A 13,474-nucleotide genomic window follows, 5' to 3' on the forward strand; every position below is an offset into this window, starting at 1 on the left:
CTACACATACACCGCACGTACACACACATGCATGGATGTTTACCGTTTATGTATGATATAATTTGACGATTACAAACATATCGAAAAGTTAGAAACAGGGGAATGGTTTGAACGAAATCATTGTTAAAATAATTATAGTGAAATTTAATTACATTTTAGATTTAACAATAATAATAATTATAGTAAGTTTTGTCTATGTCCTTTTATTATTTTAAAATTATTTTGTATACTACTGTATATTTTTCAATATTATGCATGAAAATTCTTGTCTTATATAATATTTTTTTCGAAGCATTTGTTTACACATTTATTACTATTTTAATTTTTATGTTTTAATAATATTGTTAATACTCATAACATAGGTTATGGATAAAATTAATTGTCAAATTAAACGGTTTTTATTTATTATGTACCAAATTTAATTGAAAACTATTGTTGGATAGAAATTTTATCAATTCTTATTATGACTAAGTTTTTAGAATGAATACACGACTGAATGGTGTATTAGAAATTAGATTTGTGGTGTATGTGATAGTGAATTACATTACTGGTAAACATTCAAACTTTTTTTATGAATAAATATATTTTATTTGATTAGTTGAGATATCGGCCTTTAACGTGGTAATTAAATTGGCTTACAAATCACTAGACTCAAATATGTATAGTTTAATTTGTGATCATAATATCACATGAACATCTTTTAAGAAAAATACTGATATTCCTATCATAACTAATAGCTATGTAGTTGTAGTAAGTTGAATATTTCCCATTGCAGTTAAGTTGTTTAGCACTATGCTATATCATGGAATATTTTAATAAATAAAGTATAACTATAATAATAGGGCTTAACGGTGCATAAAACCGTATATGATCCGCACGGTTAAACTAATAACAGTGACTAACATCACGTCATCAAAAAGTGCATTAGCAGATATTATGCATAACTTATTGAGTCGAAAAAAATATACGGCTGATGTGAAAATGGTCATGACGAAGTTACAGCGTTGTCGAGGAAATAGTGCGGGGAGTGGTGAGGAGAAATAATAAAAATCCACAGGTAATATGACAGTCATATTATTATTATTAAAAAGCATAATGAACGATCATCGTGTTATTGCATCGCGGTGTCTGGATACTGCACCCGCCATAATAACATTATTATCGGTCTGCGCTCTCATCTCGAATTAATTTTCTTTTTAAATCCACTCACTTGCAGGTGTCGGATAAACATTTTCTCGACTATAAATCATTTCAAACGCGATTAATTACTCTACACGCACGAGAACTGCAATATATTACGGAATGGAATGTTTTTTTTGTTTTGTTTTTGTTTTTTTTTTTTATATACGGACTACATTATTATTATGCCGCCAAAAGAATACTCGAATATTCTAAAACGGTTTATTCCCTACTAACAAACATTAGCTTTATTGTGGAAAAGAGATTGATATGTTTTGTCGTTCGTTTCGAGTATCCTCATCACGCTCTCCCATATACTGTAAAGCCGGTCCGTATTTGAAACAATCAACAACAAAAACAAAAACAACAACAACAACAACACATTATTCAATAATGCAACAGTTAATAGGGATTAAAAATGAAAATTGTTGTTTATTTAAAAAAATTAACTATTTGAATAGTCATTGAACAAGAAATCGAACATATTTTTACTAGTATCAAAATTAATATATAATATTATTTATTATTATATATTGAAGGAGGATGCGATAACGATAAATGATAGCTTGATTTTTAATTAAACCATAGATAACCACGTTTATTAATGATAATAATACAGCCAAAGGTGGATAATTTAATGAAAATAATTCACTCAGGTTAAGTTAACTTAGTGAAAACAAGGTCGTTAAATCTAGATTATTAACAAATAATAAAATTAACCAAGTTTGAAATTCATAAGGAAAAAATCTAACCCGAATCAATTAAAAAACAAATGAATCTATTTTTTATTAAAATGAGTATTTATTGCCTATTTATATTGTGTTATTATTTATTATGTAATAATGTTCTATCATAACACATAACAGAAAGGTTTATATAGTTATTGTTATTAATATCATAATATTAGATAATTTTTTGATTGATGTATAAAATCATAAATTAAAGTTTTTTGAAGTTTATAAATCAATAGAAAAAAGCTAAGTTATTTCAATAGCCAATTAGCTTATTTAAGTTAATAAGTAAATCAGCATTTATTAGTTAAGTTAAAATAAATTATTTAATTCAACTAGCTCACCATTGGATATAGCCATAAATGTACATTTCGACTCATTTTAATCAACTGTACATGTAAATAAGTAAACATTCTCATATATTATTATAATAATGAAAATAGTAATAGATACTAAAGACACGATTAAGCCATTTCGGACTAGTCACCGAACAGGATTTAACGAAATTTTGGGACAGATTATAATAATATTTTATTTACGCAAGTATCTTTTCGTATAATTTGAAAGTGATTTTTTAAAACGATCGATTTATTGTGGTCTTAAAATTCAGGCCCGTAGCCAGATCCAATTTTTAGGTAGGGTAAATAAAATTGTAGAGGAACATTATATTTAAAAATAATATAAATGTCTAATATTTCTAATATTTTTAGAGAAGGCAATGATTGTGTTAGCGAAGGCAACGCTCCTCTTGCTCCCCACTTCCGTAGCTACAAGCCTGTTAAAAATATTGAATATTTTAATGTATGATTTGAAATATCCGTGTTTGAATTTTTTTGCAAATATTTTAAATTCAATTTATTTGAAACAATTTTTTACATTAGACTTAATTCAGAACGAAACAAACATTTGAATAAGCCAAATTTAAACAATATAGTAATAGGTCAATGAGATACGCATGGTGGTTGAAGAGCTACAATAATTATTATAATTTTTTTTTTGCGTTACTTAACTTATATAAATATTTTATGGAAAACTTTTTTGGATAACTGCGTAGAGTTCCTTTGCAAATGTTAAATCATTTTTACAACATTTAAATTGAAGTCTTAACATTAAACAATTTTAATTTTATTTAACCGTGTACCTCTATAGTCTGTAAATATATTACGAATGAATAAGTCGGTCACACAGCTTTAATGTGTGTCGTGATGTGTCCATAAATTGATCTCGGTACGACTATTGAAATCTGCTGGTAGATTATGGTTGGTGAATGATACCGATATATCATGGTTACAACATCCGATCAGAATATAATTATGGAAGCCAAACGATACGACAGATGACCCAGCTGTGGAATTGGCTTGATAGATTTTAGTATTGCCGCAGGATACCATTACTGTGGTGAGCACTGGTAACCGGTAACAAAACAGGTAGTGAAATGTGTGTATGGAGGAAATCTGGGACCTAGGTTTAAACCTTCCTAACGGGTGGCGGTGGAGGCCACGAATGCCGCTTGCTACGGCCGCTATACTTGCACATAAGCACCCGTTTAAACGCCTGCCGAAACACCTTGTTGAATATCGTGTAGAACACCGGGTTGACCATGGAACTGGCATAACCCAGCCACGTGACCAGGTCGATGAGGCCCTTGCTGATGTCGGCTTCGCAGTTCGGGCACACAGACGGTAGCAGGTTGAGCGCAAAGAACGGTGTCCACAGGAACACGAATGTAAAGAACACGACGCCCAACACCTTGGTGGCCTTTTGCTCTAGCCGAATGATGCGGCCGTGACGGTACGAGTTGCGGATCATGACGCTCGACCGGTTCACGTTGTTCGGCCGCTGTGGCGTCGCTTGCTGCTGTTGTCGCGACGGCAGTCCCAGCGTGGACCCGTATCGGACGAGTGGCGAGTGACGTCTTCCAGTGGCTGACGTCGTGTTCACGGTCGGAGTCTGCTTGCGCATCGGCTTTTGCGTCATGGCCCTGCGCAACGGACCACTCTTGGCCACCGCTAACGTCGTTGTCTTGGCCGCATTGGATGCAGCTGACCACACGGTCAATGTATCAACACGCGCTTCCGTCTGTTGTTTCTGCTGCTGCTGCTCCACCTGATATGGATGCCTCTGAGACGGAGACCTAACCGTCCGTGCTGGTTGTGAAGACAAAACCGGTGACGGAGATGGTGATCTCACTGATGCCGCTGTCACATTACGGGCACTAGAACTGCCGCTGTTTGCGGACACAGAACGTTTCTGCCGCTGTCGTCGGTGTGGCGGCGGTGGCGGTAACAGACATATTTCTTCGTCCAGACCAGGCTTCCGTTGGAATTCCTGTTTGAGCAGCGTCCCTACAATTTTTGGCCCACTGTCTACCACTGCCGCCGTGCCGGTGACGTCCGAATAGGTGGGTCCGGTTCGGTTCCTGGTCAGTTCGTCCTCGTGAAAGCTTCGGGCTCGCGTGGGTCGGCCTTGATGGTGCAAGTGGCGGTGATGGTTGGGGCCATCGAATCGTCGACGCATCGACTCATGCATCGTGCACGACCGCCGCCGGCGCCGCTGCCGCTTGGCCCGCCTACACCGAGGCGTCCCGGTGCAATTGGACGTGTCTTCTGAACACATCGAATCACAAGCACCTCCTTCTTCTACTACTTCTTCTTCGTATTCTTGTTCTTCGTTATCCATGTCATCAACGTTACAGAAACCGTCGTCATCGTTGTCATCCTGGACACCACCGTTATCCGACAATCTGTAAATTGAAATGAAAAATTAATTATAAGAAATTGATAAACGTAGTAATCATTTACTTCAAATTGCTATATTTTTAGGATACGAAATCTTTTCTTATTTATAATAATGTTTTATTGTGGTGGTTACAATTATGGACATCGTTGACATCGTCATTATTAATATACTCGTAATAGACACATTATGGCTTTTAAGAGAATAAGGATCAAGAGATTCATATATCTTCACGAGCATACATGCGTGAAAATATTTAAATTATTGTAGAAGATAAACTTCGTTATTACGTACCATCTGTCCATCTGATTAAGTGCAATATCAATTTTAATTACTATTTTTGTCTGAAAATGGGTAGAAAGATAACTTCTTGGTTAGTATCGTTCTGAGTTTGGAATCTTAAAAGTTAAATGTTGTAGATTTTAGGGACTAATATGCTTTATTGGGGTGATTTTAGAGTGTTGGGATAATTGATCAGTCGTTTAAACTGCGTACTAAAAATGTGCGTTGTAAAATAAATTATCTGTAAAATATAAAGGGACTAGAAGTAAACAGATTTTGTGAACAAGTTTCTCATTTACTCAAAGTCCAAGCCTTTGTTACATAAAAAATACAGCTTCGCAGTGGTTTTTAGATTTTAAGGAGGGAATATAGAATAATGACCGACAATCTCTTTAATTTGTGTAATGTCGAATGTTTGTTTTTAAAACATAGGAACGATAAAATGAGGGGTAATCATGCGGATTTAAATTAATGTTATACCTTGTTTAATTTTTCTAAATTTATTGTATACATTAAATTCCAAATAAAGGGCTCAATAATATGTAGGTATGAATTACAATTATTTTGAAAGCTGCCCAGTAAAATTAGGTTCATGATTAAGTCAAGTTATGTAAATTTACACTTAATTTTATGAATCAACTTTCATCATGAATATAATTTCTGGTTGGGACTTGAAAAGCAGTGCCATGCTAACTTTTATTGGAACTCAAGGTCTATAATATTTGATACCTTTGATGATGATATTAACATTTGAGCCCCTTTAAGGTTGTACAACTTATGGTTACAAATTAATTTATCTTATGGCTTTTGGATATATTATTAAGATAAAAAAATTTCATTAAGATTGCATAAGAAATGAGAGAAATTTTGATTTTTAAAAAGAAATCTGGTTTCATGTCATAAATAAATGTCAGTCATTGTTAGCGGCTCATATAATATTGATTTAATATTGTGTTGAGTTAAAGTCAGAGACTATAATCTAGTTGGAATCGGTTTAAAAAAAAACTTTAATGATGACTGTGGCTTAGACCATGAATACAGGGCTTATTGAGTTTAGCAAGTAAAGAGATGTTCGGTTTATCGCTTTTATTATTGAAATGTGGAGGAAAAATCTATTAGTAACTTTAATAATTAGTAATTCTTTGTCACATAATATTAAGTGATGCTTTTTAAATTATTTTTCTTTATCTAAAACTAGAAAGGGTATATTTCGAATCCTAACAATGATTAAACGTTCTATCTATTGTTGTGACACATAGAAATTTCTGAATATTTTGACTACAAACTAATGTTCAGCTAAAAAGAAGCACTAACATAATTATTTTTAAACCGTTAAATGTAATTCTCTCATCTGCTGTATAAAAAAAAAAAAAATAATAAAAACTGCTTCATTATCTGTCGCCTATAATACATTTAGTACAATAGTTAAATCAGTTAAGCCAAGAACAGTGGCCAATTATTTATGTTCTTATACATTTCGTTCACTTTGTTCACTTTGTCTTTATCAATATGGTAATACATTCATATTTATAAAAATGTCAATTCGCTCTTTGTTAAATACTATAATAATATTATCATGTATAGTTTTTAATGGCATTAATATTATTATTAACTAATCTTATCTTATGATTATATAGTGTTGAGCTGAAATATTCTGCTCCACGCTGATTACATTGGCCCTTGGATAATAAAAAAATTAAGTTTACTCGTGATTCTTACAATTTTTTTATTTCTCTAAAATTCTCACAAAACAGTTAAATAGTCTTAAAATGATTAATATCATGACTAATAATCTCCCTTGTCTGTTACAACATATAATGGTTTGTTGTGGACACTTGATAAATGTGCGTGAGAATAGTTGAGAATGGCTGTATCATAACTAAAATTTACGGAGTGAATCTGCAGGATAATCTCCATTTAGTGTTAACCGAGTTTACAACATCACCTATTAAAGAATATAATTTCAAGATGAATTTGCCTGTTTGTCAACGATGTTTGTTGGGAGATGGTGGGGAAGAGGATTCGACACTTCAGTAGATACCGGGTTGGTGTTGGTTTAAGAGCTCCGAGCTCTTCGAAATGAATTTAATATTTTGTGATGTGACAGGATGGTGGAGCCAATAAAACAATATCCATATTTAATTTTCGTTGATGATTGGCTTGTAAATTTGAAGTAAGAAATAAAAGTGAGAGCCTCGCTAGCTTCCAACTGAAAAACTTAACAAATTAGCCAATTTGGGGGCGAAGAATGTTAAAAATTGTAAAAAATGTATGTGTTTTCCACTTTTATAACTAACGCTAATCCAATAGGTAATAAAGTACACTCCACTAAAATATAAAAAACTAAATACTTTATACACAATTTTAACGATATAATTTAATTATAAAAGCTTAGATACCATAATACAATTTTAAAATTTTATTCTGTATTTTTGAAAGATAAGATTTTTTTATTGCATTAATTACAAATATGACAGAATTAGGTATTAATCAGGCTACAACGAATTTGAAAATTTATACTTTTCCATTTTTCGAAATAATATTGAGAATTTAAACATAATGTTTCACTAGTAGTTTTAAGTGTTAGATAAAATAGTTAAACGTTGACGTTCGAATAATAACAATTTTATACATATATATTTATGAATCTTAATTTAAAAAAAAAAATTCTAATGGTTAGACTATTTAGATTCTTAGTTTATAATGTGATGAAATTACTTGGTTAATTTTATCGTTAGGTTAGGTAAGGTGATTTTTTAATACCCGACCAATGTTCAAATAAACTAACCGTAGAAATACGTGTCGTTTTACAAGCCCAGCTATACATCGCATAAAGTTGATACCTTAGCTGTATAAAGGATGCATGCAAAATTTCTACCATTACTTGATCTCAAATTTATGAAAAATACTGCATATTATTTTGTTCTCAAATATTTTTTACAGTTCACCGATCTTACCGACGCTTCATATATAATAATATAAAAAAAATTCTAACACATTTTTTACGCAGTCTCCCGGGAATGTTCTTGAACCGAAAAAAATCAAACACCATACACTATTGAATTGCATGCAATAAATTTATATATATATATATATATTGGTTTACGGTCGTCTAATCGTCTGGAGAGTACATTTAATAATATATAAGCGTACCTATCCCGATCACATATGTCAGCTAAAACAATCAAAATCCGATCAGTTTATTATTTTTATGGTACGTAATATTATACTAAAATAATAAGTCGACATTTCTCGTGTTGAAATTATTGTATATATTTCATATTTTATAAAGTGCGGTAGATATAAAGCATGTGAACGCATTTATTCCAGTAGTATTTTTATCTCGTTTATCGACGCTTATTTTTTTGTGAACAACAACAAATAATTCGGTGCATTAGAGTTCCTTAGTAGAATACTAAATATAATATCATGTATTCGACTATCATAGATACTTATTTTTACATTTATATAATTTAGGGGTAGATCTGAAATCTTAATAAATGCAATTAGGTATCGCATTTACACTGGTCAGTGGCATATTTCAATTAAAGATGTTTTGATATATATTAAAACATAATTAAATCTATTATACAAATATTTTTGTCATAAGAATTTACCATTCATGAGTGTAATGAAAGTTACACAGGTACTAAAATCGGAGTATATTAAATACGAGGCGCTGATATAAATGTTTTTGTATATATAGACGTTCTAAATAAAGTCATCTGTAAATAATTTCGCACCATGTTTATCACGAAACGCTCTGTATTTTTTTTTTTTACATATTTCTGAATTTCAAATCCACAACCTTCATTTTTTTTTAAACATAATTATTAAAATATCATCATATTTTTATAATCTTGAATAAATATTTATGAATTTTTTTTTCATCTTTCACATTAATTTTTTTTCGTTTACATGCAATAACTGTCTTACAAATATCCGTAATTATCTATACTACATATTTTCATCCAATTTTTATCGCGTTTTATTTGACTCATGGCCTCACACAGTTTCTGTTGGATCGTTTCATAATTTACATGTTATTTCCAAAATAATTTAAATATTTATAAAAATAATTAGTTGTGAAAAGTCAGTGTTTTGTAGTCGAATACGGCTCGTGCCATCAAAATTTCATAAAATATATGAAGTGAAAGTTTAAAATTGAAATTAGTCGTTCACCGCTAGAATAATGTAACAAAAGTAATAATAACTTTGGACCCTTTACATTGGAGAATATTATTCGAAGTCTTAATTCAAAATATTACACAATCATAACAATCATTACATCATGTTCAGGATTTTACATTTGGATATTTTTGATTAAATAGAAAAAAATAAATGTTTAGTTTTGATCTAGGCTTTATTATTATTTCGTAATGATCAGAAATATATAATGCAATGTAAAGAGGTACATATATTTATTTATTTTGCTGCTATAAACGTTTTACATTGTACGTATTTTAGGTTTTTAAACGTTTTTGTTTTTGATCACATTTTACGAAAAGAGTAAAAAGTCAAAAGCAATCAAATGTTTAAAATATAAATGTAAATAGATTTATACATAAAAGCTTTGTTTATGGAACGCCATACAAATATTAATAACGTCTTAAATTTACAAACCAAGCAAGACGTTTCAAAATTACACAACATAAAATATATTCGTGATTTAATGTTGATCCTGAATCGTGATAGGCAAGTTTGATAACATTAATATATTTGGAACATTTTCAATAAATACCATGTTTGAACAAGCTTATATAATATACATAAAACAGCATCCTTTCTAAGAAACCTGAAAATTCAATAAAATTTATTTTGTTGGTTGTATATGGGCAAATAAATAAGACAGTAAGCATTAACGAATTATGAATTATATTTTATGTACTTATGGCATATTGAATATTATTGATATTCGATATCATTATTTATACGTATTATTAACAAGACACATCGGCATGTTGTATCTCTTTCGGTTTTATATACCTACCTGCATACAATATAATATTATGATTTCTACTTCCATTTTTTATTGCAGAGTTATGTGCATTGATATTTTATATATTAAATTGTAACTATAATTACTCACTAGTCACTTGAGTATAAATGTATCGTTACAAACAGACCTACTTGAAAACACTAAACATGATTGTCTTTACTTTAAATTTGTCAGTATGTCGAGTTACATACTAGTAGCTCAAAAACCTATCTCAAATGCAAATTATCCCTCTTTATGTTTGTAAGACTGTGAAACGATAAAGGAATGTATGATGTATCATAATATAACGTATTATTTCTTAATACTGACTCACAGTAAATGTGGTACTGATCTTTTATAACTATAAGGCAGTACCTACACATGTGCCTACTTTTTCGAGCCTTGTATTTGGCATGGCGGCGCTTATAAGGCCAGCTATACCTTTATCATTGATCAGGGCATTTGGCATTAAGCTTGTTTTTTTTTTAAAGGTGAATTTATAATAATTACAAAAAAAAAAAAAATATATAACAGAAGAAAAAACGGGCGATTGTAAACTCGGCCTGAGGAAAAAAATGTTTAAAAGGTCTATTATAAAATCGATCCGTGTTTTTTTCAGGTAAAAATTATTTAGGTGTAAACACGGCCCGGATAAAAAAGTTTTTATATAATTTTCTTATCATATTTTTAAGAACCATTTAGCATTACCCAGATGCAGTTTTGGGATTAGATAAGTACTTTTTATCTAGATAAAGATAAAGATAACAGGGCAAAAATGTATCTAGATAAAGATAAAAGATAACACAATTTAAATTTATCTAGATAAAGATGAAAGATAAATACATTATTATCTAGATAACTAAAAAGATAAATTTTATTTTTTTAACACATTGAAATCCAAAACATTTTAAAAGTACACCTTTGATACTACTTAGTACTTCAGTCTTCAATATTATATAAACATTGGCTATATGAATTATGAGTAAATTAATGTTATCAGTAGACATTATTATTAATAAATAACTAAGGTACAACTGAAAAAAACATTTTTTAAATTAAGTATAAAAATCAAGAAAAAACTACACATTTTACACGATTCGTAATAACGCAATGTAGGTATATTTGATCACCATGTCCGAGCCCCTAACGAAAATATCAATAATAAAATATAATACCTGTATAATAAATAACATTATTATGAACATATATATTTTTTTTTTTCTGAGATGACTCGACAATTCAAATTTAAAGTATTGGCTAGTTATCATAAAAATAAATTGACAATCAAAATGTGTAATATATTTTTTTGTATAGAGATGAATTTATCTAGATGAATGAATTTTTTATCTTAGATAATTATTTAGATAAAATTCAACTATTTATTTAGATAAGATAAAAGATAACTAAATAATTATCTAGATAACTTATCTAGATAAGTCTCAACACTGCCCAGATGACACCACGAGGAGGCGATTCTCATTATCCTCCAAAAATTTTGAAACGTATGAAAATCGTTATATAACTGTAAAATCTATTTATGTAAATTTGTAAGTGTAAAAAGTGTAAAAATATAATGTATAAATCTATTTTTTAAAGTTAAAATCCATGTGTTTAACGTATTCACTTACTGATATTTCCTTATTTTTATATTTCGTAAGTGTTCTTTCTAAGAGTTCTCTTTTTTTTTTAGTTTTTGTATTCTGAAATTGAAATGGTGCATCTAGGCTGTCGATTTAAATGTACGTTTCTGTTTGTATTTCTTTTAATTTCGCAATGACGGAATATATATTGGGGTGAGTGGAATTGAAACTTGAATTAAAATGCGCATGAAATTTATCGGTAAATATTATCGGACCGAGATCACAACCGACCTTTATTAGTACCGGAAATTTCCGGGCCGAGTTTACAATCTACATATTTTACTTCCTAAAATTTTCGAGCCGAGTTTACATCAAAAAAGGTAATCGCGGGCCCAGTTTACATTTGCCCGAAAAAACGCCATGATGATTATCATTAGCGTCTGCGGCAGCTAAATTATCCACTTAACATATTATTTGTAATATTAATATAGTCTCTTTGGACCAGATTTACTAAAACACTTAAATTTTCACATGGATAAAAAATATAATCATTACCTATAATTTATATTGTTATCGTTATTATCAAAGTCCAGCCCAATAGAAATCTTCTGAAAGAATATGACCACGTGCCTACAGCATCATAACGATCAAGTTTTATTATTATTATTATTATTATTTACATACTATTGTTAATATCCAAATTTTTGTCTTAGTGTGTCATCGTATAAATGTCAAGATATTCTTTGTTATATGTTAAAATTATTATAATGTTAAATAATGCGAGAGTTCTTCATAAATGATTATTTTTTCCGAAGCGACGGAATAATTTTTGAATTTACGAATGACGTTTGTTCCGTTTCACACCCTTATTATAGTTATAAATTATAATATTATAATACTATTAATATTATAATGCTTTACTTGTTATGTCTAGCATTCTTATGAATTTCACTTTCTTCTAAAATATGTACACATAGATAATATAGCAGCATAACGACGTAGATTCTTATTCATATCGATGTTATTGTTTTATATATTGTATACATTATAAATTTATAACTAGGGAACGGATTTAAATGCTCTAAAAAACAAGAGAAATTCCTTAAAAAAATAAGATTTAATGCTTTAACATAAAAAAATGCACTAAAAAAAATGTCCTAAAAAACTTAAAAAATGGGTTTATATTCAATAAAAACAAAATTTTGTATTTAAAACTTATAAAAAAACACATTATTATGAAAAATCTAATAAAAAATATTTAAATACAATAAAACCTTAATTAATTAACTTTAGATAAATAGTTTATCGTATCTTATCTCTTATCTTTACCTTAATGTGGGTAATAATCTGTTGTAACTTGTATGTATATATTTTGTGTCTACACGTGTCAACAATAATTTCGTAATTTCGTAACATACCTAATACACGTGTCAACAATAATTTTGTAATTTCGTAACATAATACATATTTAGGTATTTTAATTTTTTTTTTTAGAATGAATGTGGAAAAATGTTGAAAAAATGGCTTAAAAACCACAAAATGCACTAAAAATTTCAAAAAATGCTTTGAAAATGCATTAAAGGCTTAAAAATGCAAAATAAAAGTTACATTTTTTAATTCTTTGATGTATGAAATGAACTTTTTGCTTGGAAACCAATGTTTTCGGACATTCAGAAAAAAATGCAATTTGCATTCAAATCCGTTCCCTAATTATAACATTATACCAACCGCACAATAAGACTTTACAGGTATTACTACTATTATACTTTATTTTTACATACAGACGGATATTGCTTTTCTCAGAATGCGTAACCGTAAGTGGTTATTAACTGGGTAAGAAAATTCTGACTTTGAAATTGTAAAAGCACGAATATAAATTATTACGTTATAGAACCGATGCTCGCAAACCATTTCGGCGTTATTCACCTGCTGTTTTTTCATTAATCATCGAGAAGTTTGATAGAATATGCACAGTAGAATTTATTTGC

At 29.8% G+C, this 13,474-nt stretch overlaps 1 protein-coding gene across 1 annotated transcript in view; it reads right to left on the reverse strand.

The window, feature by feature from the left end:
• Positions 1-1,296: 1,296 nt before the first annotated feature.
• Positions 1,297-13,474, reverse strand: part of 5-HT2B (5-hydroxytryptamine receptor 2B) — a 182,700-nt gene continuing 170,522 nt past the window's right edge. Inside the window, exon 5 of the mRNA XM_089219342.1 lies at positions 1,297-4,653. Coding sequence (XP_089075468.1) covers positions 3,378-4,653 — 1,276 coding nt within the window. The 3' untranslated portion in view covers positions 1,297-3,377. The remainder of the gene's footprint in view (positions 4,654-13,474) is intronic.

This window comes from Diuraphis noxia, unplaced genomic scaffold (genome assembly GCF_037042655.1).
Source record: "Diuraphis noxia isolate RWA-SAM2 unplaced genomic scaffold, SU_Dnox_SAM2 contig0002, whole genome shotgun sequence".
In the NCBI taxonomy this organism is placed as follows: domain Eukaryota; kingdom Metazoa; phylum Arthropoda; class Insecta; order Hemiptera; family Aphididae; genus Diuraphis; species Diuraphis noxia.